The sequence below is a fragment of the Hyalella azteca genome, unplaced genomic scaffold (genome assembly GCF_000764305.2).
Source record: "Hyalella azteca isolate HAZT.00-mixed unplaced genomic scaffold, Hazt_2.0.2 contig5418, whole genome shotgun sequence".
Lineage (NCBI taxonomy): Eukaryota > Metazoa > Arthropoda > Malacostraca > Amphipoda > Hyalellidae > Hyalella > Hyalella azteca.
This window is the reverse complement of record NW_025935610.1, coordinates 201,249-229,141: the sequence shown is the minus strand read 5'-3', so window position 1 is coordinate 229,141 and position 27,893 is coordinate 201,249. Positions and strand designations below refer to the sequence as shown.

The following is a 27,893-nucleotide window of genomic DNA, read 5'->3' as shown; positions in this document are numbered from 1 at the left end:
TATTCCAAGTATACAGTTTGTAATGCAGCATGAATGTATGTATATTATGAATCAATACCCATAAGCTGTGGGCCACAGCAGCAAAAAGGGGCTCTAGTACTGTGGAAATTCACTTAATATTACTCTCTTATACGTTTCTCTGAGATTTAATAATTGCTTTTTCTCTGAAAGCAATGAGATAATTGACAATACTTCCAATTGCAGTACCGATAATTTAAATTATTAATTGTAGGCATTCAACAAAATAAATACGGTATCGATAATCATGGCAGAAAGTGCCACCTACACCTGTCGCAAGTGTCAGGTTGAGTTTAACACTAAGGCAGCAGCCACTGAACACTATGGTGGCAAATGGCATCAGTTTAACCTCATGAGGATATTGAAGGACCTCAGTCCTATCTCAGAGGATATGTACAACAAATCTGTATCACAGTCAGCATTCCTGTCCAAAGTAAGTATTTCTAGCTATTGTCTTGGCAATAAAAATATTGTGACCATATAGGTATTAAGTAGATATTCATGATTCTTTAGTTGTAATTTACAATTAATTCCCTTAGCCTTGTACTAATAAATTTGAGTATCACCATCTAATCTAAAGTAATTAATCAATTTTCTCTACCAATTCATCTTAGTGTATGTTCTTTTATAATTAATTGTGTGTGTTTTTTAGGGTAAAAATCAGACCAATGTCATCCCTTGCAAAGCTTGCAAGAAATCCTTCAACAGCCAGGGATCATTCGAGACACACCAGCGCTCCAAGAAACACAAGCAGAATCTTGTTAAAAAAGCTGCTGGTGAGTGCATAAATCTACCATCACTATTGATGAACGTGGTTAGATCTTTTAATTTTTAGCTTTCTAAATAATATTTTATCAGAGTCAAGGAGGTTTTGTTTGAGTAAATCTTTTTGCTCAGCAAGAATTTAAGAAAAATGGTGATTATTTGAAATACGTACCTACATAGTTGAAGTTTTTTCAAAAATGTTCACATCACATATATAGATGCTATCCTTTCTCTGGGTAAGTAACACTGTGGTCTTTTCTCATGGAAAAGTTATATATGTCTATGGCAACAAGTGATGATCTTTTATGACAGATGAGTATAAAGGGTCTAAAAAATTAGATGAGCTCTTCAAATTTTTGAATTTGGCCTTGTGATGGTTACCTTTTAATGTGGTTAGCTTGGGAAGGTGAGGAGAGGGTCAAAAAGATGGACAGCTTGAAAGACATCCACCTCTAGATGGCTATTACACAATGGGATACTGCAGTGATTCTCAGCTTGTTGTAATACCGTACCCCTTGGAGTGAATTATAATTTTTGGAGATAGTTAACAATTTTATATTTCATGTAATCAACATTTTTAATGTTGATGAGTGAAAGGCTTGTTTTGATGTGTAAAACTGAGTAACAAGATGTAAAATCTTTAATAGACATGAGTTATACTCATAATTCATCGGGTAAAGATTGGTAATAGATCTGTTAGGTGCAGAGATGAGTAGGGAGGAGTGTTGGTTTGTTTGAATGGCATAAGCAAGGATCTATAGACAGGCAACCTCCATAATGTTAGACATTGGGACCACTCTTATCTTGTTTTAAGTTAGTTTATGGCAGCTATCACAAAGCAGCCATTCTAGTCACAAGGCTGAATCATGGATGGATTTTAAGATTGCAGTGGCAGTGATGTGGACTAGTGACTACTAAGTTGAAGTGGAGTTATTCAAAATGGTGCATTTAATGCTTCTGTAGGTGTCAGTGATGTCCATCATGAGAAGACAAGGCTTATAGAATATGGTATGTGTTGAGGTTTGTTGGCAGTGGTCTTGGTAAAGGGTAAAATTGGGTAAAATTTTGGGTAAAAAGGATAAAATGAAATCTTAGAAGATGGCAAAAATGCTGATGTGGTTTCAAAGTTAGTGGGTTTTGTCAACTTGGCTTTAACCATTGCAGATTGAGGCTGAAGCTTGTATTTTTGATTAATGTGTGTTGGTGCTTGTAATGGTGATCAGACTTAGTTTGGATAACAATAATAAATTATAAATACTGATATATTTCCATATTTGAGCTCTCTTTCAATTGCAGAGAATGTGCGTCGCGTGAAGATCCAGCTTGAGAAGGATGCTCGCAAGCAGGCCCTTCTCAGTTATGCAATGGTGGTAACTTCATCTGATGATGTTGAAGGAGATATCAAAGAGGTGTGCATTTATTCTCAGCATATATACTTACCTACGGTATTGTTATACAGTTGTTAATATTTTCTTCAAATGTTATAATTAAAGAAGTGCTATTTATGAGTCCCAATCTTCTAGTTACTCCTTTCACATGATCTCATTATTGATTTACTGATGTATACATATATCTCTGATCCCCACATATCCTTTTTTCTAGCTCTCTTCAGCTGCTAAAAAAATGGAAAATGGATTTGTTACTCTTAAGGGGTGATGGTGATTTGCTCCAGTTCAGTACTCCTTTCATTGAACAATACCGTGCCTACACGGAGTTAATATTTTTATTCACATGGAGTTTATATTCCAGGGCTCCTACTACTGCCGCGCGTGCAAGGAAGCATTTGCTGCTCAGAAGGACTACTTGAAGCACGCCGAGACCCAGAAGCACAGCAACGCCCTCAAACTACTTAAGAGTGAGTTTTATTCTTAATCTTAATTCTGCCTAGATTTTTATATAGTCTGAGATTCATCTATATATATTTCCATTGAAAATTTTGAGATCAAGTTTCTGAATTCTGGAAGTTCTTATTTGTGAAATGCAGGTTGAGAATTTCTTTTATTGTGCTGCCCAGTTTGTATGGGTGAAGTGATTAATATTGCATGGATTATTGAATGATGGTGTGAAGAGTAGTAGTAAAGCTATAATACTTTTATTTTAAGTGAGAAACGTCTATTACTCGCAAGGAAATGTATTACAGCAGCTGGGTGACTAATGATGAAATTATAATGGAACTCTTATTGTGACTTGATTTACAAACTTAGTTCAAGAATATAGATAGTAGTTCCATTTGTGTTGCCAGTGACAACTAAACATGTTTGCAAATTGAAATGAGCCATAGCGCCATTTTAAATTTAAATTCCCATAAATTTAGTTTTAATCATGTTGAGTGCTCTACATTTTTTTTTGCTGCTTAACAGAATTAACATTCTGCTTAAGCTGTAGCGTTGAACATATCAGAGTATTTCTTGTATCCAGTGCACGTATAACAAATTGTTCAATTTTTTGCTAATGTTTTTTGTTTATTACCACGTTTTTCTTGACTTCATTTCATGTCCGTCTGTCATAAAAAATTCCAAACCTTAATTTAGAGCACTTCTAAACATCCTAGTAAGTTGTAGTAGTAACATCCGCCTAGTTTATGCTGCCTAACAATTCAAGATTTGATCATCAGAAATAATAATTTAAAATATAAAAAAAAAGAATTTTTTTGAAAAAAAAATTGTAAAGTAAAAAAACACTAAAAATTCACAGTTTGTAATCAAGTTTTTTTCTCGGACATCCACACTTGCCAAGCCTGGAAATTGATTTGAATGGCTAATGTATATAAAAAATATTTTAAAAACCACGTTTTTCTGGTTTTTACAAAACTAAAAATAGTGAAATAAAACAAATAAAAAAACTTTAAAAAAACACGTTTTCTTAGTTTTCTTAACGGAGAAAAAAGAAAAACATTTACTCTTACATAACATTTTACATAACTTAAATGTTATGTAAGAGTAAATGTTTTTCTTTTTTTCTCGTTAAGAAAACGTGGTTTTTAAAAGTTTGTTTTATTTGTTTTATTTTGATCTGTTCTCTATGGCGTTATACAGGGTCCTCCATATTTATGGCAACGGATGTTTGCTATATAAAAATAAATTGGTTTCTAGGAGACTTTTCTTTTATAATGAAGCTTAATATCTTCTATTAATCCATCTATTTTATATTGCAGAAGTATAAGGTGTCTAAATCAACTATTACTTATGGTAGTAGATAGAAATGTAATTGTAACCCTTCATGAAAAGGGCGAGAGTAATTCAGTCATTGCAAAAAAAGCTCCAAATTCATCGTGAAACTTTGTGGAAGGTTGTAAAAAAATTCAAGGAAACTGGTGAAACATGCAATCGACCTGGTCAAGGAAAAAACGAAGTATCAGAACAAAACAATTGGTCAAAAACTTGAGGGAGAAGTTGAGGAGAAACCCTCATCGCTCAGCTGCAAAATTGGCTGCAGAAGCAGGAGTCAGTCAGACATCAATGCATAGAGTCCTCAAAGATGACCTTAAAACCTCCCGTTACAAAATGCAAACAAGGCATGAACTAACAGACCGTCATGAACGAATGAGGCTCAAAAGATGCCAGCACATTCTGGAACTCGTTGAGGATGGCACGCTGCCCAACTTCGTGTTCAGTGATGAGACAAAATGACATTGAACAAAGCGTTAACCGTCAAATGACAGAGTTTGGAGTCTGGATGGATCTGTGGCAACCAGAACAGCAACACGACGTCAAAATCCCATGTCCGTGATGGTTTGGGCCGCGGTAACCGCCACTGGGAGGTCCCCACTCGTTTTTGTCCCCTCAAGAGTGAAATTGAACAGTCAGCGATACATTTTGGACATTTTGGAAGCTGTGTTGTTACCTTGGGCCTGTAAACACTTCAACGTCTCACCATGGAGTTTTCAACAAGATTCTGCCCCATCACATGGCTCAAACATGACCCAAAACTGGATTCAGGGTCACATCCCAGCGTTCATTAGCAAAAATGAATTGCCCTCAAGAAGCCCTGATTTGAATCCTCTCGACTTTTCTGTGTGGGCTATTTTAGAGAGTAGGGTCTGCAAAACACCTCATGATTCTTTGGATAGTTTGAAGTCTAAATTGACACGAGAATGGGACTTGATCCCGCAAGAAATGCTGCGTGTCTCCTGTGAAGCTTTCCGCGTAGATTGAAGTCCGTCATTAAAAATAAGAGTGGTCATATTGAATAAATTTGTCTGAGAATTGTTTAGGTAATTCTTGGCTACCAGCTCATAAAAAAAAATGCACTTGTTTGTTTCATTGAGAAATGACAAAAAACATGCGTTGCCATAAATGTGGCGGACCCTGTATACGTGTTACTTTTATTTCAGTAGAGGATATCGAGAGGCATGTGAGCGATAGTTCTCACGTGTGTATAATGTAGATAGATGGCTAAAACTCTTAAGAGTTTCGGCTAACCTCCCAATAGCATTTCAAACACAAAGATTTTGCTAGCTTGTTTATCATCCACGTTATTCAGTTCATTATTCAACTCGATTTCTATAAGAACTGAATTATCCATTTATATGTATATCCAGTTGCCGAGGACCGCAAGAAGGAGCTGGATGACCAAGACAAAGAGGATGCTGCTGCAACGGCCGCGGCTCAGGCGGAGGCTGATATGGAGGTAGATCTCTGTTGGTACTATTATGAATAAATTCACTGCTTCACTACTGCAATATTGGGACCATTTGTATGCCTTCTTACTCGGAAGGCAGTAGCGACGGTTTTTTTAATTCATTACATTAGTTCCCATGAGAATTCGAAAAGAAACCATTGGAATTAAATGAAAGTTTGCCGGGGGTTTCATCTGTGTTCAAAATGAGTTTTATAAACAATTTTTTAATTATTGTCTGATTATTGTACTCACATTGACATTTTCTATGATTGAGATTTTTTTCTCAAGGACAATTAATATTCTCTATTGCTGGTCATGCCCATATTTAATTTTACACATAATAAGTGAGCACTATGCCATGACAGGTGGATGACGAGGACTCGGATGGTTGGGAAGAGGTCGACGAGATGGAAGTAGGGGAGGATGGCTCCACGAAAATAGTGCCCACTGTTAACACGTGTTTGCTGTGTGGCAAAAGATCCAAGAAAGTGGAGGACAACTTGCAGCATATGGAGCGTCATCATCAGTTCAAGATCCCGCACCTGCAGTCCGCTGACCTCGACAGACTCATGCCGTATCTCTTGCAAAAGGTTGGAAATTGCAATTTTGAAGTAAATAAATTATCTTTACAGCAATCATTGGAATAAAAATTAAATGTTCCGACTTATCTCTTCTACTCAATCTGTTTTGTATAGGCAGGTTCCGCCGTACATTTACTTATGGTGCATTTGATCAAATGCAATTAAGAAGCTAAATGTGTACGAGTGCTTTCTTGCAATAATAATTTACATTAGGGCAATGTTTCACACAAGTTTGTCAACTTGTGTGAAACTTGTTGCTATTCACCCTGAGGTAATGTTTCACACAATATTTTGTTCAAGTTCCTTGTGATGTGAACAACTCAAATGTTACATATTTTTCAGGTCATTGTTGATCGGAAGTGTGTGGAGTGTAGCAAGAGCTTCCAGAGCGTGAAAGGCGTCAGGAAGCATATGCTAGACAAGCCTCATCTCTCCATTTATTTCGAAGGCGAATATGATGATTTCTTCGACCTAAAAAAGATATGTGAGTTTCATTAACTTCTATCGTGTCCGTTACTTATGTGATAAGTTAGTCTTTGAATTTGATATATTTGCCTCTAGATTATGATGTGCACAGAAGTGTTTTGGGAATGATAAGTTAACATTATCGTGATTCATATAAATTATAGATTATTTTCGCTAATTGTAGCTGTTTTCTAGGCGCTTCTGTTTGGTTTTGCGTTTTTTTAACTTGTGCAGTAATAGAATTTTTTTATATATGCCATAAACTTATTTCGTTTATTAATAATGCAGAAAATATGTCGGTGAAATTCACATTGTAATTTCTTGTTTAGTGGCTCCGCTGACTCTGCCGTACAAGCCTGCTGATGACGACAATTTCGTGCTGGCGTTGCCAGACGGGACGTTCTTGACTCACCGCGACCTGAGGACTTACTTCAAGCAGGACCTCAAGCTGCTGCCTACCACGCGGGGCCTCAAGAGGCTCACGGACGGCCGTAGGGCTGTGCCAGGCGTCTCTCATCTTGGCAGGTTTAGCAAGTCGAACTCTGAGACGAACTTCCTGGAGGTCCGCAAGGACGCTAAAAAGTGAGTACACATTTAAGTTTATTTATTTTATTTTTGGCTCATGAGTGGAGCTTTTTGTAATATTTTTTGACGAAGCCGGAAATACGGTTAAAATTAAGCATAACTTTGCTTTAAATTTAGAGAGAAATGAGGAAAAACTTTGTTTTCAACGACGCTATTAATTTGACTGTCGAACTTGTTTTACTTTTAGTGGTGCAATGCAGTTCTTGGCTGTGTTTTAGAACACAAAAATTTTGATAGTCATGGCGATCGTTTCTATCTCAGGTCCTGACTTGAGAATCGTGTGGTGATTTTTGCTTCTCATAGTCAATGTTTGAATTTAAGTCAAATTATTTGGTAAACTCGGATGCAATTTTGCCAATAATTGTAGCGGACAGGTGGGAATTGTGCATGTGAACAGAGGTTTAAAATTGGACACAATTCCATCCGAGTTGTGTTCCCGGTCTGACACTCAAAATGTTCCTAAGCCCTGTGTTCTAATAATTGAAGAAGACCTTCACAGCTTGCACAAATAACTTTCCTTACGCAATATACTACATTTTTTGTGCAACTCTGAAATTCCGCCCTCGTACTTTAGCCAATATCTTAAATGTAAGCAGACGACTTTTTCCCCAATAAACTACCTTTTTAATTTCCAATGGACTACCTATATTCACATGCCACTCTATAATTCAACCATGGTAGCCTATGTCATAAATGTAAGCAGACGACTAAACTAGCTCATTTGTACAGGCGAGCGCGCATGCTGAAGGAGGAGACGCGAGGACGCGCCAGGGAGCGCCTGCAGGTGGGCGTTAAAGCCAACAAACTGCAGCCGCACCTCCGACCCCAGGTTATCAACGCCGGGTAAACTGCGGCGTGTGGAGCTGCCGGGGAGGGAAGACTGAGCTACATGGAGCACGGGATAAATTTCACTGTAAATTTTTCATATGAAGACATCGATAGGACTGAAAAAGAATAATAGGTAGATTGCCTGACTGCTTTTTGGGTTGTGTTGGTGTGCAGTCCGTTAATTATTTCTCATTGAAGACTTTGAATCACGTACTTGTTCTATCCTCCTTCGATTGCTACTTGGCTGTCAGCTGTATTTGTACACATGAAGGCCTAATAATACTGAATATTTTTTACGATTTACCGGCAACTCTCCGAATATTAAGCAGAACCCACACGATTCTAACTTAATGCTTGAAAATTTGTTTCATTACTGAGTAAGGATTTCAAATTTTTCTTTCTCTTCGATCCTGCTGATTTCAGAACGTTCCTTCCCTGTTCCAAATGTGTTTTTTTTCCTCCTCCTAATCGAGTCTGTTGGCCATCTTCAACTTCTAGGACTTGGACATTGGGTAAACTCTTAACACACTAAGCAAGTGGTCAGTTCGTTACTGAATTGTATTTTCAAGTATGTAATAGGTTTTTCCCCCGAATGATTTTTTCAATTAGAGCGGTATATTGCGTCTTTCATTAATAATTGACCGTGAAATGATGAAACGAAATAGGGAACAGTCAGTCCACTATTCATCATCCGGCAACAGGAATGGCCTACTTCCATACATAAATTTTCGCTTTCGGACAAAATTTGATCAACATCCGCTCTTGTGCGGTGTAAATCCGAGACCTATTTTGGAAATGGCCAAGAGAAATCATTTTTCAAAACCGACAAATGGGTTTGGCTCCACTCGATTAAATGAGCTAATATTTTCAACAAAAGCATCATTGCAACTGAATAGTTGCAATGATGATCATTTATACTATACTTTCGACCATAATTAGTCATCAATCCCCAAGTGCTGTTAATCTAATGCCAGTAAATCATCTTCCGGCATTCACTTCACAGCGCCACAATATTTTAACCTGGGCAGCTGAATAAAATATTTGCTTTGAAAGTAATTACGCCATCAGGCTAAACGATATAAAGAAAACGACAACGCTGAACAGGAATCAAATTTAATGTTAATGAATTTCAAAGTTAATGCCAACAAAATGTAGCAGGATTACAAGCACTCCATTTATTGTAAATAGATATTATGTGACAAAAAGTTCTAAAACACAGTGCCACACTCGTGTTAGAAGCAAGCATACAGTAACAGTTTCACCGAATCAATGTTCCAAGTTTGCGCGGGTGTTAATTTAATTATTTCCTGTACAGAAAGCAATTTAAATACGTCTTTTGAATTGTCAACTCTGATCAACAGAAAATTGGAACCGGATGTGAGCAGCACCAAATTCTTTAAGATGAAAGTATGATAATATTGAAAAGCAACAACCTGGATGCATCAGTAAAATATACCGCAAACGAAACATGATATTAGGCACAGCCAAGCGGTCAACAAATGTAAAGATAATCACGTTTTCGCTGCACTTGGAATAAAACTTATATAGACATCACAGAACAATGATTTTTGCACAATTGATTGTTCAGGAGGGATCGATTGATCTTTGAAGAAACAAAAATTATTGAGTGAGTGATCAACTATAAAATGCGTTGAACAAATTTCACTCGAGTGATGACGCCACTATATTACGAATAACAGCAGCAACGTGCACTTAGATAAATAACAAATCATTGTCTAAAAGACGATGCACTTTTTTACCCATGACACAAGCAACTGGCGGACGTAGCACTGCTCAGCCCTTTTGCCTGGCGGGTCAGGGTGCTCCATTAAACAGTAAATGGATTAAAAGTGTACTTAGATTTGTAGACAGTCCCTTCGTTTCCCTCAGTGTGCATTTCCAGGTAAATTGCGGCGAAAGTTGCCGTCTATGGCGTGCAGCTGTTGGGCAGCAGCGCGTCAAACTTGCGACGCTACCATCACTTCCTTCTGCGAGCGCTGGCCCGCTGCACGTCAGGCACAGACAACAGAAGGCAGGGTTTAGTCTATGAATAAACTCTGCGGTACTTAGTATCATGGGTACGATGAATAAGCTGTGCGGTAGTAGGTATCATGGATATGACGAATAAACTCGGTAACACTAGGTATCATGAATATGATGAATAAACTCAGTGACACTAGGTATCATGGATATGACGAATAAACTCGGCAACACTAGGTATCATGAATATGATGAATAAACTCAGTGACACTAGGTATCATGGATATGACGAATAAACTCGGCAACACTAGGTATCATGAATATGATGAATAAACTCAGTGACACTAGGTATCATGGATATGACGAATAAACTCGGCGGCGCTAGGTATCATGGATATGATGAATAAACTCAGTGATACTAGGTATCATGTATATGATGAATAAACTCAGTGACACTAGGTATCGTGGATATGATGAGTAAACTGAGCGGCACTTGGTATCGTGGATCCGATGAATAAACTCGGCGGTATTTAATTTACAAATATCAAAAAGTATAAGCAGGCAATATCGATTTGGGGAAGCCTTGGCGTACAGAAGAATGACCAGGGGCATGGTTTTTAGAATACGGATGGGACAGAAGATGGTGTGGCAATATCAAGTGCTATGTGAACATGTAATATCAAGTCTGAAAACAGATTTCGAAAGTGTAAAACACCAGCACGTACTATGTAGACGTTGTCGGAATAAAGTATATAAAAATCTATCTCTCATTCGATATTAATTGAAGTCTTAGTGATTTGCTTACTCAAAACCTCTTCATGAGATATTAAACATAAAAGATCAGACGAGGTAGAAATTTATGATGTATAAAATTAGTGGCGAATGGCAATGAAATCTAGCTTAAAATTTAGCAGTATTTAGTCAGCTGCCCAACACAAATGCCAATAGTCAAACGCAAGGCACTTTGCACTGGACGGATGGAAGACCTATTGTGTGCGAAGCCCACAAATTGCACTTCAAATGTTTTATCACAGTCTGCTTCATGTGCTTTCACATGAAGATTTCCTCAATAACAGATCCGCTCCGGAACTTGTGCTTAACTAAATCTGATTCAACGACGCGGGTCTTCTTCCGAGCACAGCTTGCTTGATCACATTCCCGTTTATTGGAGCTGCTCGCTACCTCATCGTAACAAGTAACACCGACATGATTGTTTGCAGCAGGAGATTGCCGAACTTGTTCAGCCTGCAACAGAAAAGGGGGCTCTGCAGTTGGAGATTGCCAGAGCTGTTCAACCTCCAATGCAAATTGAGGTTCTGTCCGTGCACTAAACTTTTTGCAAGCAGTGATTCTTTCAGGTTCGACGGCTTCTTCGTTGGAGGTATAGAGGTTACTTGCTTGAGAAGTGTGGTTGTCTAAATTTTTTATGGTCTGCCCGGATGATTCAGCATCCATAAATAAATTGAAATTATGTGACTGATTACTAATTTTATTAGCTTGATTTCCAGCGTTTCGACAGTCCTGAAAAGAAGAAATTTTCTGATCCGAACGCAGGTGTGAATTTTCTTTTAACGGCATCAATTGACATACAATACGAGTTACTTTCGTGTCGCGGCTTTCGTCTAGAATGACGACGCTCTCATCGGTCGCTGGCTCCTCTGCACTGAGCTCAGTATCACATTCGTATTCATAAACCTCGCTACACACTGAAAATTCTGGGGCAACTTTCTCCTCTCGCTTGTCAACAGCTCTCTCTTTGGAAGAACTTTGGAGACCTTCTGAAGGTAGCACTGGAAATTTTTTGAGACCACTGGAGCTTTCCTCACCATTTGTCCTTTCATCATGAATTTGTATATTGTCGTTAGATTTGACGTGGTCGTCAAGAGCCGCATTTGTCCCAGATGAATGAAAATCTTCAGGACTCGATGCTTTCCTCCCGCCTTCTTGCCCGATACAGAGCGCCCAGGAGAGGCGATCGTCTAGGATGTCACTGGCGTTTGCTAGCGCGTGTCTGCTATCTTTTTGCACAAGCAAGTCATAATCATCTTCTCTTCGTGGCATTTCTATGCCTCGTGCTCGTCTCAACATTACATTTTTTGCAAGAATGTTTGCCACAACACTTGCCGGGCTATCCTCAACATCGTGGTTCTCATCAGCACTAGCTATACAAGAACTCAGACCTTTACTCATCGCTGTGCCAGAGAAAGTCTTGCAGAACGCTTGTCTCGTTATTCGCGCATTACTCACCTTTGGTGCATCGGTGACACGAGGCTTGATGTTGCTGAGAAGAGCCAGAGACGTTCCTTCTACGCTAGAATTGAACAAATCATCTTGGAAATCATTCATTGCAGTTTTCTTGTGCCTCTCTTCAGGCGTGCAATGATTCCCTCCATCGCTTAAATCTCCGTCACTAGCGTGATGAACAATTTTTCTCTTCTCAGCCGACCTCTTCCTCATGGCATCATTTTCCTCGTCAGTGTCGCACTGCGGTTCATCAACATCAGTGTCGCTGTCAAAGCCGTCATCGCTGATGCCCGTGATGCAGGCAGCTGCTTCTGTCAATTCGCCGCGACTGGAGGCCTGGATATTGGGTTGAAGCTTTGCCCTGTTTCCGGCACCGGAAGTTGACGCCTCTGGCACGCTGACACCTGAAGAACCAGGAGTTCCTGTGCACAAATATCATAGTTAATATTTACGTCTTGTAGGCTGATCATTACTCGTGGCTCATCCATTGGCTGACTAGTTACCAACCAGCTGGACAGAACTTTCAAATCTGTTAGGCAGGTATACTAGTTAAAATCGTAATAGGAATTTACAATAAAAGCAAAATTTTGAACTTTATAAACTTAATTATTGAATAGTTAAGAGGCACAATGCAGCTTTGATGGATCCCATCTAAAAAATTCATTAAGGATTTGATGGGATGAATGCAATGAGACTTTAAAAGCAAGCCTGTTATTCTATCCTGAATAATTTAAAATAGAATGTGAGTATACACTTTTGTCACATTTTGTTATTAAAAAAACAATCAAATGCATTTATTAAATTACACTTTTTTTCATACACTGCAACTAGAAATAACATCTCGACCATCACTAGTGATTTTTTTTTATTTTGGGCAGTAATCCATGGCATGTGATGAGTGATTAGAACAGGTGCCATATTTCAGAGCAGAGTTAAGAGTTCACACACTTGAATAGTATGGCTTTGCTTAGCAAATAAAAAAAAATTGTTGCTTATATTGAAAATTGTGCATGGCTCCTTTACTATCACTAGTCCATCAATAACTTAGTCTTTTCATAATTTCTATTTTCACCTCGAGCTGCAGAGAGCGCTTCTTCCAATTGTCTTATCTTAGCTTTTTTGGTGTTGAGGAGTGCACAAAACTTTGCATAATTTTGAGACTTGAACTCTTCTTTGGCTCGCACGCTCTCATCCGTTAAGGTAAGAGCTTTCTTCAATTCTGCAACACAACCAAACACACAGTCAACAATCTGCCGTCAATGCCTATAACATTTCCACAGCACTCAAGTCGCCTGCCTTCAATAGAAATTATCTATCTTATAAACAAAACTGAACCACATCTTTCTAGTGCAATCAAAATGGCTTTGGAGACATCATGCAGTTATTGCACCTTACAAAATGTATTTCTGACTAGTGTTATACATTTTTAAAGTAAGGAATGGCAAGGTACATGCAGTTTCTACTGAGTGGCCACTAATGCGCCATTAACAGTATAGTTAAAAATACAACAATACTTCTTTTGTCTTTGTATCACAAGCAACAAATGCTGAGCAAAATGTCCCTTGCTTCTTTTACAAATGATACAAAAATGAAAATCTGAAGGCAATTATGAAGAATAAATTCAGAAGCCTTTCAAATATCTTGCTCCTCAGCAACTGAATATAATTAAATAATTTCCAAAGCAAAAAAATGAGTGTTAAGCAACTACTGTTCACATAGATGAACCAGATCAAATAGTTCATAAAGCAACACAAAAAATAAATTTAACTGATACTAAGTTCAAAATACAGCTTTTATACAGTTCATGGTGAATTTTATTCAGGAAATTTCCAGAACAATCATTAAAATAATGACAAGAAATATCTTGTTATTTGTAAACTTCTGAGTTATTAACAGGTTTTTCATCGGCATATGAAATTATCAAGACATGAAAAGATAGTCCGAATGTAATAAGGCAAGATGCACTGGTTTTTTGAAGCAAGATCAACAAAATCTTCAAAACAGATTGCTTACCATTCTTCAACGCACAGTTAACTATACTTGAAAGGAAGTTACATGGAAAGAAATATGGACATCAATAAATAATGTACAAGCCTCACTCGTTCTTGGATACAGTATGAATAAAATAAACTACTAGCACACCTTCCTCAAGCCTGTTATTTGTCTCCTGCAGTATTTCATTTTGCAGTTGTGCTTCCAAGTGATTTTTTAGAGCCTCCTGTAAGACCAGCCAGACAGCTGTAGAATATTCTGCCTGAAAAATAAACAATGGTAATTCATTCAAAATTGCATACATTTCATTGGATAATTGGATTGTTTTCTTTGATATTTTTTCTAATGATAGAGAAATACAGTATTTAGTTTCAGAAAGAGAAATGGTTAATAGCTATTATTGGCATATGTACTATATTGCACAAAGATTTAGTTTGGAAAAAGTTCCAAGATTAGAAAATTGTGCAAAAATTCTAAGAATTAACTTTCAAATAATAAAAAAGAAATCAAGTTCCATGTAAACCATATGTATAGACATGACACAAGTCCATTGCAATAATAAATATTGTTGAACTCACTTCTTGTATTGGAATGACTCCTCTTTTACCATGAACTTGTTTTTCAGGAAAATACTTTTTCCATATCATGAAGTTTTTCTCCACCTCAAAGATGTGCTCTCTGCCAACATCATTGTCATCTGTGGCATTAATTTTTGTCTTCATCAAATGACTGCTGCATCCATTCTGCTTTTGAAGGGCAGTCAGCAACTGTTCCAAGTATACTTCAGGTGAAACTTCCAGTCTTTGTGACCAAGTCTTGACAAATGCACAAGTCTTGCTGACCTAATGAAACAGAAGTTTATGCTGTTAATTAATGGCTACCATTTCTCGTTGATTATTTTATTCATTTATGGCTTAGTTTTAGTAACATCTACATAATTAATTGTTTTTCTTACAGGCAGTCTATGCAAACGTTTTGACTGGTTGTCTTCTTGTCAAACAGTTCCCAGGTTTTTGGCAAAATGATTCAAAAAGTGAAATAAAATATCACAAATCATTAGTACAGTAATATTTATTGACAACATTTCATATTAAATTCATCTGCAGAAACATTATACTCTTCTACTTTGCATTATAGCTGCTAGATCAAAGACCAAAAAGTTTAAAATAAGATAGTACTCCTACATTTACTTCAATTACATGTGTCTCATATAAACAATCCTAATCATGTTTGGAGGCGAAAAGCTTAATGTAAATATACAATAATCTGTATTCTATGTCCAATATAAGTAGATATTAGGAGTTGAAATGATGCCAAAATTTTTAAAAACTATCATTCTACTAGATCAAATCCAGTTGTACTTAAATGGTTCATTATCATGTACAACTTGGTGGTCATACACAGTCCCTTGTAGCATCAGTTACGAACCAATTAGTACTGATACTCTGATATTCTAGATTTTAATATACATAGGTTGAATATGTCTCAATATGATTGTAGAAGGCCATGGTTGTCAAAAAAAATATTTCTACATGGATGGCTTTCTATATCAATACAGCTGGTGATGGAAGACCAGTGCGAACTACAATACTCTTCAATTGATTGATTGTAATGGATTAGGAATTAGTAATGGTACAAATGCTGACTTCTGATGAATAGGTACCTATATCTTACAAGATAAGTAAAAAGATTCCGATTGTAAATGAAAAGCTTTAGTTCGGCATCTGGAAAATATGTGTATATATTTACCGTCAACCGGGGCAACTCGGGACTGGCGGGGTAACTCAGGACAGTCCTCCGACACGGCGTAAAACTGTTATAGTAGCAAAACTAATTGGAATATTGCAAAACTAAAAATAGTGGCATAAACGTCGACATTTTTCCTATCTATGTGGTATAAAGGAAGTCAAAAAATACTACATTTACTAGCTTTGAAAAATTCCAGAAAAAAATGGTGAAAAATGCTATTTTGAAAAGTTACTTCTGCTAAGGTCTGGAGCAAAAAAAATATTCGCCGTATTAAAAAACTTTACTTGCATAAAAGTTGCACCCAGGTGTCGGCTTCATAATGTAAGTGACGGAATTTACCTATCTCATTCCAAAAAAAAATGGCAGCCATGTCCGCGCGGCGGGGCTACTCAGGCCACCCCCCCGGGGCTATTCGGGACACCCCCAAAAACGTGTTCACAGCATGACCTTGGTTAGCAAAGGCTCCAGTAAATAAGAATTCTCATTTAATAGTCAGAATTGTGCACCAGGCAACATAGAATGAAAAATACATTACCTAAATTATGATCTAAGTCTCCAAAAATATCATGCTTGTTTCTAAATGATCCCTTTATTTTCAGGTTTTCTATATCTTTTTCTCTTACAGAAAATTCAATAAAGCCTATTAAGATGGTGAGGCATTATAAACCCGCAGGGAAACTTGTACGAAGGTTATTGTATACAACTGCTGATATCAAGCTGGCAGTAGACAGTGTAATTGTACATGGTATATCCATTAGAGATGCATCGCAAATGCATGATGTGCCTCGAAATACGCTGCATAGATACGTTGAACAACGCAGGACTGCAGGGAATGCAACTCATGACTTTCTTCATATGGGGCGCCCAACATCACTTCTTGGGCATGAAGAACAGATCATCGCCCAAAACCTAGTTGTTTTGGCTGATTGGGGGTGCCCTCTGACCCATCTTGAGATACGAATGATTGTAAGGGACTTCTTGAATAAGAGTGGCAGGAAGGTCACCACCTTCAAAAACAATCTGCCTGGCATCGACTGGGTTAATAATTTTATTGCCCGATACAAGCACTTGCTCTCTACGAGAATGTGTCAGAATATCACAAAAAAAAAGGGCAGAGATCTCAACTGAAGTCATCAACAAGTTTTTTGACAACATTGCTCCTGTGCTGCAAGGCGTGCCTGACACGAATATCATAAACTACGATGAGACAAATTTCACCAACGACCCTGCGAAGTCCCAGATGATCTTCAGGCGAGGGATTAAATACCCTGAGAGGGTGATGAATTTCAGCGAGACCAGCTATTCAGTGATGTTTGCAGGCACTGCTGCAGGGGAGCTTCTTCCACCTTATGTAGTTTATAAAGGTATGAGATTGCAAGAGGCATGGACCGAAGGAGGCCCTCATGGCTGTCGCTACAATGTCAGTAAAAGTGGCTGGTTCGACGCTGACACATTTTATGATTGGTTTAAAACTCTTCTGCTGCCCTTCTGTAAGAATTTGGAAGGCCACAAAGTGTTAATTGGAGATAACCTCTCCTCTCATCTGCACCAGGATGTATTTCGACTTTGCAATGAAAACAACATCAGTTTCGTCTTTATTCCAGCCAACGCAACGCATCTTATGCAGCCACTGGATGTGGTTTTCTATGCGCCATTGAAAAGGAAATGGCGCGAGATCCTTACAAATTGGAAGAAAGCTTTTGGCAAGAACATTGCAACACTCCCAAAAGACTGGTTTCCACGCCTCCTCTCAAACCTCTTGCACTCGATCAACAATGAAGTCAAGCACAATATGAGCATGGGCTTTCAAGCCACAGGATTGTACCCACTTGACAGGGAGCGCGTGCTCAGGAAACTTTGCAGAGAAACCACACAAGAAGATATTGAAAATACAAGGAACTTCGTCTCACATGCTGTGCTGGAGAAACTCCTAGAAATCCGCTCACCACCCACTGAAGCCAATAATGCACCCAAACGAAGAAAGGCTATCACGCTTACTCCTGGAAAGTCCCATACTGGGCCAAGGGCCAGCACTTCAGGTTCAGCAACAACACAAATCCAGAAGAAGCAGGGAGCAAATGTGAGGAAAGCATTAAAGTTTGACAACTATTCAGATGATGAGAATGAGGTTGAATCAAATGATGGAACTGACCTTGCTGTTGCTCAAGACATGGCCGATCCTCAAGATGAGATGCAGGAACCTGACAAGGACATCTCTAAAATCATCGTTAATGAAGATGATTTTATCCTTGTTAGGTTCAAGTTAGATGGAAAGGTACAACGTGAGAAATTTTATGTTGCTTGCGTGAGAGAACAACCACAAGACAATGACTGCGATGTCATGGTTGAATTCCTAAAGAAGAGCAGTGATACAAAAAGGCTATCATTTGTCTACCCTGTTCAGCATGACATGGCTGCTGTTGAGCGAGAGAACATCAGGCTCAAACTAACCCTAATGAGCACAAACCGAGGGAAGCACGTTTTTACTAACATGATGCTCAGCACCTTGGCTGAGACCGGTAGCCTCGGTTAGGCATAAGTTAAGTGTAAACATTACTGTATGAAAAGGAAGTTTTTTTATTTATTTTGAAAGTTTGTGTTTTAAAATGGAAAAAATAGTTTTTGTTTTGGTTGTGAAAAAGGAATTTAAATGTATAGGAATAAAGGAAAATTGGGAACAAATTACAGAAAACATCTTCTAATTTACATCTACATCATCAACAAATGAAGAAGAGGACTTCAGAGTACTTTTTGTAATGGGTGAGTACATTTTGCATGCTGTAAGAGTTTTAAAATTAAGTTTTATTGCAAGTGTCCCGAGTAGCCCCGTCTACTCGGGACACTATTTTTTTGCTTCTGGCACCTTACGAATAGCATATGGAATTTTTTTGAAGATGCCATTCGATAGCCCTCGCAAAGAGCTATAAAATGAGCCTAAAGTTGTTTATGAAATGTTTCATCGTAAGAAGTTATTAACAAAAAATGCTCAAAACCATCCCGAGTAGCCCCGGTTGACGGTATATATATTATTGATAAGTATGGTTATTGTGCAACACATTACTTAACCCTTTCACGGGTAAGTTACCATATATGATCACTTGAAATCGCGTCACAAAAAGCCTCACCACGGCTTCCTGTTTGTTTTTGAGGCGTCCTTATAATGCCTCAGTCAATCACTAATTATCTGACCATCGTTCTATCTATAGCATCACCAGCTGCAAAGGCCACAAATTGAAATATGAGCATTTAAATGAAGGTTTTGACTCGGATAATGGAACTGACGCTCTTTCCGCATTTTCTTCAAAAGGTGGAAGTATCAATATATATATTTATTTATTTTGGCAACTTGATTAAATTTAATTAAATTTTTATGTTTCTAATTTTTCATTTGCATAAACTGAATTTTAATTATAAAGAAAAATGTTCACATTTATTGAATTCTTCAAGTGCGACTTAAACCTTCAATAGGCAAAATTTGCAAAAATTCATAGAAATAAATATATTGTATACCGTCAACCGGGGCTACTCGGGACAGATTTGAATGATTAGTTTTAAATAACAGTTAATAACTTCTTACGATGAAGCATTTCATAAACAAGTTTAGTCTCATTTTATAGCTGATTGGCAGGGCTATCGAATGGCGTTGTCAAAAAAATTCCATATGCTATTCGTAAGGTGCCAGACGCAAAATAGAGATTATCCCGAGTAGCCCCGTTGGTTGGGGCTACTCGGGACAACAGGAATAAAACTTCATTTCAAAACATTTGAAGCATGCAGAGCGTACTCATCCATTACTAACAGTACTCTGAAGTCCTCCTCTTTCATTGTAGATGATTTAGAGGTAGAATAAATGACATTTTCTGTGATTTTTACTTGTTTTTCCTTTATTGATATGATATTGCCATATACATTAATTACCGTATTATTGATGTGACATTATCGTATTATTGATGTGATATTATCGTATCCATGAACATGCCATTGAGCATTTACAACAACCTTGTCCATTGCAAGCTTCATATCAGCAGCCTGCTACTACAACAGTTTTACGCCGTGTCATAGGCCTGTCCCGAGTAGCCCCGCCTGTCCCGAGTAGCCCCGGTTGACGGTAATACTTCTTACTTTCTTGAAATGGTTTCTGAAACTTTAATTTCTGGATATTTCAATGCTTGCCCGCTAAAGGGTTAAGAGTTCCCAAAAATCGTGTTGCGTAATTGTTCGATCAAAATGTTACCATAAACTGGGGTAACTTTGACCACTTTTTTTTTTTCAAAATGCCATTTTTTTTACTAGATAAGTTAAACTTAAATTGAATCATGCAAAATACAGGTCTATACTCTAGCTTTACTCACCATTAATTGCTGGCTCCTGCCTCTCATAGTTTTGATGTAATTTAAAGAAAAGTGATGGTCTTTGTTACCCCAGCTCTTGGGGTTTCTTTGACCGGGTGGTAAAATCAATTTTATTTTTTGGTAAAATAATTCCAAATAACTCCATGCATTGTGGTAGAACTCTTCTAGTTACATATGCAAAAGAAAAATTTTAGGAAAGTGTCATAGTTTGCAAATGGGGGGTGCCGCCCCCAAATGGGCAAAATGTGACCATCTAATGGCAGCTGTGACGGGGTAACATTGACCAGTTTGGAAATTAAGTTAAAATTACCATATATAAGACTCTGTAGTCTGAAACATGAAGAAAAAAACATTAATAGGTGTATCAAACATAAAATATGTTATATAGGTACGTACGTACCTATGGTAATTTCAACTTAATTTCCAAGCCGGTCAATGTTACCCCATCACGGCTGCCATTAGGTGGTCAAAGTTACCCCATTGGGGGGTGGCGCCCCCCATTGGCAAACTATGACACTGTTCTAAAATTTGTCTTTTGCATATGTAACTAGAAGAGTTCTACTAGAAGAGTTTTGATAGAACTAGAAGAGTTCTATCAAAACCTGGAGTTATTTTACCAAAAAATTAAAAAATTGGAGGGGGTACTCCAACAGGCTTTAAATAATAGCTCTTTTTTGTGGGTCACATTTTTAATTTTTTAACCTATTACATATGCAAACTTTTTAAATCTTTCTATTGTGTTACATAGCCTCAGTATTAGGCCTTTGATGGCCATTGACAAAATTTTTCTATGTCGAATCGTTTTTGAGTTTTGGGGGTTTTTGTTAAAAAAACGAAAAGTGGTCAAAGTTACCCCGCCGGTCAAAGTTACCCCATTTTACGGTACTCATACTTTTGACAATTAGAGAGACATTTTTGGCATATTGTGCTACAAAATGTTGCACAATTTTAGTCTCGGAATGTACCAGTGTCACAAAATCTACCTATGATTAGTATTTGCTAATAGTGCAAAACAAAAAAAGATAAACGCTATTATGCAACATGTTAATTAATGAAAACCTGTTAGGTTAGGGTTCGAATTAGGGTTAGAGGTGTGAAAAATGATTTTTTTGACACTATTTTACAATTTTACTAAGGTTAGGTCCAGCTAGGAAAGGTTCTTTTACCTTAAATAATGAATTTAAAAACGTCAACTAATAATTGTCGAGGTATTACCAATATGTATACTACACACATATTCAACTTTAAACAATGTTATTCTACCCAAAATGACCACAACAATCAGCACAACTCTATTTTACCATATGTGTTGTTTATGGGTTTAAGGTGAAAAATAAGCTAGGTGTAACTTCATTATACCACAACCAACACTCAACAATTCTAAAAACTTCAAGACAATTAGTACACACCTTGCTAGTATAGGCCTTGTCTTGTAACACCAAAGTAATTTTAAAATCATCACTTGTTTTGTCAGTGAGTATGAAAATTTCTTCATTGTTTTTATCACAGGCAGTTTTGTTTCTGATGTGGGATAAAACCATGATATAAAACTTATACAACAGATATCTGAAAGAGTAAGAATTAATGGTCAGATTGGACTTAGTTGCTTCAAACAATGCAATAAAAAGTTGGATTATGGATAGATTCAGAAATATTTGGCATGGGTACCAACAAATGACAATGACATAAAAGCAGCAAATTAGCTGATGGCCACTCAACTTGCCACTTGTTAATGGAAATATACTGTTTACAATTAAAACTTTGCCACATATTCCAAAATACCATGTCTGGCAACTTGCCTGACATGGAAGAGACATGAAGCATACCTACCTTTCAACATGGAAATAGAGCTTTCCTACCATTTTTGGAATTGCAAGATTTTGGCTATATGAATTACCGTCACACTAATTGATACTAATCAAAATACATGATCAGGCCACGAAATTCCCAATGTCTTGAAATTTTGTCCCATTAGGGTTGCAAGAGTTTCATAACAAGTAAAAAAAATCCAATCCTAATGTAGAATATGTGATATTTGCTTGTACTTGATATGATATTTGCTGAATGCTACTAGAGCATTCTTGCCTTTTTGATGGCTGTAAAATTCTTGCTAGATTAATTATCTCCTGATTGTTAATAAAACTGCACAATCATGGCTGCAAGATTCAAAATTTATCAAAAATTGGTCACTCCGGAACTGCAAAATTTCATTAACAAGTTATAAGTAGGAAATGCTCTGGTGCAACAGCTTTCTCGTGGTGGAGCCGACTGGGTCATCTACCAATGTCCCAGCAAACCGTTGCGGAACCCCTCCCTGCCCTGTCCCACAGCGCAGGGTTTTCTCCACCGGAGCAGTCTCTCCCAGCCAGCCTGCTCTGGATCCTTCTTTTAATGGCCACAATAAATCCCAACCCCGGGCCACGAATCTGGATATGCGCAGTCTGAAATAGAACCATCAACAAAACGCAATATTCTATACGCTGCCGGACCTGCTACAAGTGGTACCACATGGATGCCTGCTTGCAAATCAACAACTACTTTCTTTGCAACAACTGCATAAGGCCACTTACCCCCTCTCCACCACCCGCCATCCAGGCACCCAGAGCTCGCCCCTCCACCCTGGCACCCACAGCCCAGCAAGCCAATCCATCTAACCATCCGAGCTCACCACCCTCCGGGACCTTAAGGATTCTCCAGTTTAACTGTAACGGACTACAGAACAAATCTGACAAAATCGAACTCTTTCTGGCCACCCACAGCATCCAAGTAGCAGCCATCCAAGAAACAAAACTATCTTCCAGCTCCAAAGACCCAAAATTTAACAACTTCGCCATCTACCATAAAGATCGGAGCATGGAATGAGGCGAAGGCCGGATGATGTTAATTCACAACAGTATTGCTTTCACAATTAAGCTGCTATCAGACCTTAACACAATCGAACAACAGGCAGTAACTATCAAGGCCACTAACACTGATCTAACAGCTGAGCATTTCAGTTAGGTCCTAATGAATACATGTACCTTGTTTCATTGAGCTGCATTCGTTTCTTTGGGTGATGTTCATTATTCATTGAATTTGAAGACATTCCTTGGAGACCGGCTGTAAAATTGTCCGAGACGTGAGCAGAGATGCGGACGGTAGTGTTACGTGAGAACGTAGCAGACAAAAAAAAAAAAAAATCTGAAAACGCCTGCAAACAGAAGGGCCATATTGGTATTAAATAGCTTCATTGCCATTTAGTTCAAAGTGGTAAAGTTTGGGACTTAAGACGTAAACATGTGTCCCAAAAGTATTGATGTGGTCATTTAAAAATGATAGTGATTATCAGTTAATATAGTCAAAACATCCATGATGTTAATAATAAAATATTGTCAGCCCTTCTAAGACAAGTCCTAACTTCATAACTAGTAATAACTAGGGTAAACGGGGTATATTCCGACATCGTGGGTAATTCCGTCACCTCTCTAGTTTTTCCTTTATATTAGGCTTTGTTTTAGTTCCATGCGTTTGTTGATGGTTGAAATGGTGACGTCATACATTTGTGCATCAAACTACTGCCAAAACACTAGGTCTTGGCCATCTAGCAGGAAACTTTGGATTGTTTCTTCCTTGAATTTAATCGTATCAGTAAAGAAAAAGGAAGAAAGCCGCCTTTGGCAGCTTTTCTACCATTGACCTTGAGTGGCGCCACAGCCAGTGTGGAATTCTAGAGGGATATTAAATTAACCAGTACACATAGCATATTGGAAAGCAGGACCTGAAAGCTTGGAAAGGCCAGGAACTTTCCACTTTCAGTCCATCATATTATATACATAACCTATCACTTTCCAGCTGTGATTGGTTGATTGGATTGTGATTTTAGCCCCCTTCCAGCTTTCCAGCTGTGATTGGTTAATGGAATTGTAATGTTGTCTGCTTTCTAGCTGTGATTGGTTGATGGGATGCTTTCAAGCTGTGATTGGTTGATGGAGATGCTTTCAAGCTGTGATTGGTTGTGCACATAAGCCCCGCCCCCAAATATGGTATATGTCTACAGTACTGGTTAACTAAATACTCAACTTGAACTTGATCATTACAAACAAAAAGCCTGTATAATTTTCAAAAAATCCATTAAATAAAAGAAAAATAGAAAATATCTATCAAACAATTTTACAACAAATCTGAGGTACTGTACAATTGAAACAGTTTGTCCACTTTTGATCCTCCTTTAAAGTCCTTTTCATTTATAGTCAGTCACCTCACTCACCTGGCACTTGGCAGAGCACTGTATCTAAGGAAAGCATTCCACCTTGGGTGGAAAGCTTTTTTATAAGTGAACTTCCATTTCTAGAATTACACCCTGGCCACAGCTATGTAGGCGCGGTCTGCATGCTCTCAATCGTAGCACTGTCCGCGTAATAAAGTTTGGGGAGGAGGTGGTCTCAGCACAGCCTAAAACTCCGAGCTCTAATTAGATTGTTTTCGTTCCTCAAACAAAAATAATTAGAGCAAACTCCGTTTTAGGCTGTTTGCTTTTCTACCAAATCGCCCTTTAGGGTCTGGGGAAGGAAACTTTCAGACTCCCATGAGAGGTAAAAGAAGCAATCGAGATATTTAAACCAAGGTTTACTCAATTAGTGGGGCAATGCAAATGTTAGATACAAAAGTGTAGGCACTAATTAATGACCGTTCTCCCTGCCACGAACTGTATTTTGGGAACCGATAACGTCCTCTGATAGCAACGGATGAATACGTTGGGCGGTTGGGGGTGCTCCAGAAGCCGTTGCGCATGATTTCCTCCATGGATACATTGCGCATCCGGGCGATGGAGTGGCTAGCCCGGCGGACGTCATGGCCCGATGGATTTCCTGGCAAGTCGCCGAAGGAGCGAAGGGTGTGAGCCAGCCAAAAGGAGCATCTCCCGGCGTTGAGTGGCTTATGAGACTTGGGCTCCAAGAAGACGTGGTTCCTGTGTTCTTATGAGTTCATTCGCTTGAGGTATTCCTTCAAGTGGTAAGCAGGGCATAACGCATGTTTCCCACCCAATGTAGGGAAAGAGATGGGTGGTGGACACCTGTCAGGCTGTCTACTGACTGGTTTTTGTAGATGAAGCCCGGTAGGACTGCGATCAATACGTCGGTGGGTGAGATGGAGCACCCTGATCTAGAAGTGTTAGCTAGCTCTGATGCTCGGTTTCCGGATGCCAGAGCTGTTAAGAAGAGACACTTAGTCAGAAGGTCCTCTGTTGTTATGCGCGGGAGGCGGAAGCATCTAGATTTGAACCTTTTGAAGATAGCATCGAGGGACCAGTCTTCTTCTTCTTTCTTTGCAGGGTGTCCACTTGGAGTGGACTTAAAGCAGCAGGTCTGCCAGATGGATGACCGTTGGGCCTGAGAGCTTATAGCTTGGGGTTTTCAGCTTCTTTGTATATGAAGTTAATTGCTGCCATTTAGTGAGGTTGGCTGATGTAAGCTCAGTGCAGGATCTGTCTCTTATACACATCTAGATGTGTATAAGAGACAGGTCTGACACTGACTCCTCCACCACCAAGCCATCAGAAGATGCTTCCCCGAGGACCCCAACACAAGCCCCTGCCGCTCCAAGCACCACAGGTGGGCCAAAACCAGACCCCGTAAGGCAACTAAGATCATCCATGTGGAACAGACAAAACAGAAGTTAGAAAACAAACAAACAAAAAAAAATAATAATAATAATAATAATAACAATAATAATAGAAATATATACATAATTATAATAATATTGAAAAAATACCTAGATGATCTACTTGCTAAATTAAAACATATATCAGCAGTAGCCATGCATTACCAATTCTATCATGCTTCCATATATACTGCTCTGCAAGGCGCTCATCTAAAGAATCGAGGGACCAGTCGATGTTTGGTTAAACTGATCCAATAAATACCGCGGCGGGGCAAGTTCCGCTAATTTATCGAGGAGCAAAGTCACATTTGAGGAAAGCATATGTTTTCAAACGTATATAATTAACGTGTAAAACATTCGTTATATAATAAAAGTAACCATATTACTCAAAACTATATATTTATATCCAAACTTTGCACACGGTTCAGTTCAACAGTTGGTTACATTAGTTAGCACCAGGTACTAACAGTGGCCCGTATGCTAAATAGGGCACTAGCACTACAAAGTAGCACTATGCACTACGAAGTGTCCTGTTGGTATGCTAAATACGTCACCGATACTAAGCACTTCGAAGTAGCTCTACAATGTTTAGTGTCGCTTAAGGTGCTTGTACACGGGGATAGTGCAGACGGCTAGTAAATCTGGCTAGTGTCGGTCGCTTGGTGACTATCCGGCTAGTAAGCCTGTACACATTAGTGCTAGTGCCCTATTTAGCATGCCAACCGTAGTGTTCCATGTCGCACTATGGCTTATAGTGCGTAGTGCTACTTCATAGTGCTAGTGCCCTATTTAGCATGCCAACCGTAGTGTTCCATGTCGCACTTGTACCGCACTACGGCTTGTAGTGCGTAGTGCTACTTCGTAGTGCTAGTGTCCCATTTAGCATACGGGCCAGTTTTGTAAAAACGACGACTGGCTATTTATTATATTGAGATCTATTCGAGGCAATTCAAGCAGAAAATTTTATTCGTTGCGACCACCACGATTGCGAACTGAGATCGGGTAGTAACCCTAGATTCAACACTGTCAACACATTCACGACACAGTCGCGGTGACTGCTGCTTCAGTCACTATAAGCAAGTCATGGTTGAACTAGTAACAAGTGTCCACGTAGAGGATGATTGCATTACCTCAACTCTTCTTTCAACACATCTATTTTAAGAAATGTAGACGCTTAAACTCTGATATATAACACGCCATAGGCTTAGTTGCTGTTGTAGCATACTAACTGTGAGCTGGGTACTTAAGTAAAGTGTGCAGAAGTAATTTTCCTCGACAACGACGTTGTGGTTTAATATTTCATCATCTGGTCCTCGCTGTTTATATAGTATATCGGTTTTAGCGTTGATTTGCGTTGGGCAGGTTGGCTCAGTGGTTACAGTTCAGAGAACCATGATTGGCGCAGAGAGGCGCGGGTGCGATCCCAGCTCTGTGCGACATTTTTTGGTCATAATCGGCGAGGAAGCCGGGCGGTTAAGCACGGCAGAATTGTAGCAGCGACTTAAGAGTTCGAGACCGCCAAATGCTTTAAATGCTCTGCGATGTAAAGAATCGGCGACAGGCCTACAGGCTACGGCCTACTAAACGCTGGAACCTCTATTATTATTATTATTAAACCTGTCGCCGATTCCTAACATAGCAGAAACAGTTACAGCTTGTTGCGATCTCGAACACGCAACTCACTGCTCCGATTTTGCTGTTACTAAACGCGTAACTTCTCGCCGATTCTGAACAGAACTGTCGCAGTTAGACCCACAACCCACACCTCTCTGCTGTCTGCTCTAATCCTGGTCATGGTTACCGATTCGACACTTCAGCGAACTCGCCTGCGAGCTAGAATGCAAAACCTAACTTCATTTTCAACTATCGGTGTCATGGTTGAACTATATACTAAACATGAATCCTGGTACTCTCAACTGTAACCAAATTCGATGTGCTTTTGGATATATGACTGTTTTACATGTGAAACAAGACGATGGTAGATGAGTAAAATGCACAGAAGCATATTCTTAGGGTCAAAGCACGATTAAACGGTGTAACTCTTATTATATCGAAGCTATAATATTTTACTGCC

At 38.7% G+C, this 27,893-nt stretch overlaps 2 protein-coding genes across 4 annotated transcripts; one reads left to right on the top strand and one right to left on the bottom strand.

Annotated features, from left to right (window-relative positions):
* The first annotated feature begins 166 nt into the window (after positions 1-166).
* Positions 167-8,307, top strand: LOC108675558 (zinc finger protein 622). Its single transcript, XM_018163579.2, has 9 exons — positions 167-451; positions 671-794; positions 2,080-2,192; positions 2,533-2,638; positions 5,324-5,412; positions 5,769-5,993; positions 6,327-6,468; positions 6,779-7,031; positions 7,764-8,307. The coding sequence occupies exons 1-9, from the start codon at positions 266-268 to the stop codon at positions 7,879-7,881; spliced, it is 1,356 nt and encodes a 451-aa protein (XP_018019068.1). The 5' UTR covers positions 167-265; the 3' UTR covers positions 7,882-8,307.
* A 652-nt stretch (positions 8,308-8,959) lies between these two features.
* Positions 8,960-26,046, bottom strand: LOC108675555. 3 transcript variants are annotated; one of them, XM_018163576.1, is made up of 6 exons: positions 21,589-21,745; positions 14,657-14,920; positions 14,229-14,340; positions 13,159-13,305; positions 12,090-12,508; positions 8,960-9,867 (listed from the first exon to the last, which is right to left on the bottom strand). In XM_018163576.1, the coding sequence occupies exons 1-6, from the start codon at positions 21,718-21,720 to the stop codon at positions 9,841-9,843; spliced, it is 1,101 nt and encodes a 366-aa protein (XP_018019065.1). In that variant the 5' UTR covers positions 21,721-21,745; the 3' UTR covers positions 8,960-9,840. The 3 variants fall into 3 exon arrangements, with proteins under 3 accessions (XP_018019065.1, XP_018019064.1, XP_018019063.1); XM_018163575.2 differs by lacking the exon at positions 21,589-21,745 and adding an exon at positions 25,985-26,046 and having other exon boundaries at positions 8,960-12,508; XM_018163574.1 differs by having other exon boundaries at positions 8,960-12,508.
* Between the last annotated feature and the right edge of the window lie 1,847 nt (positions 26,047-27,893).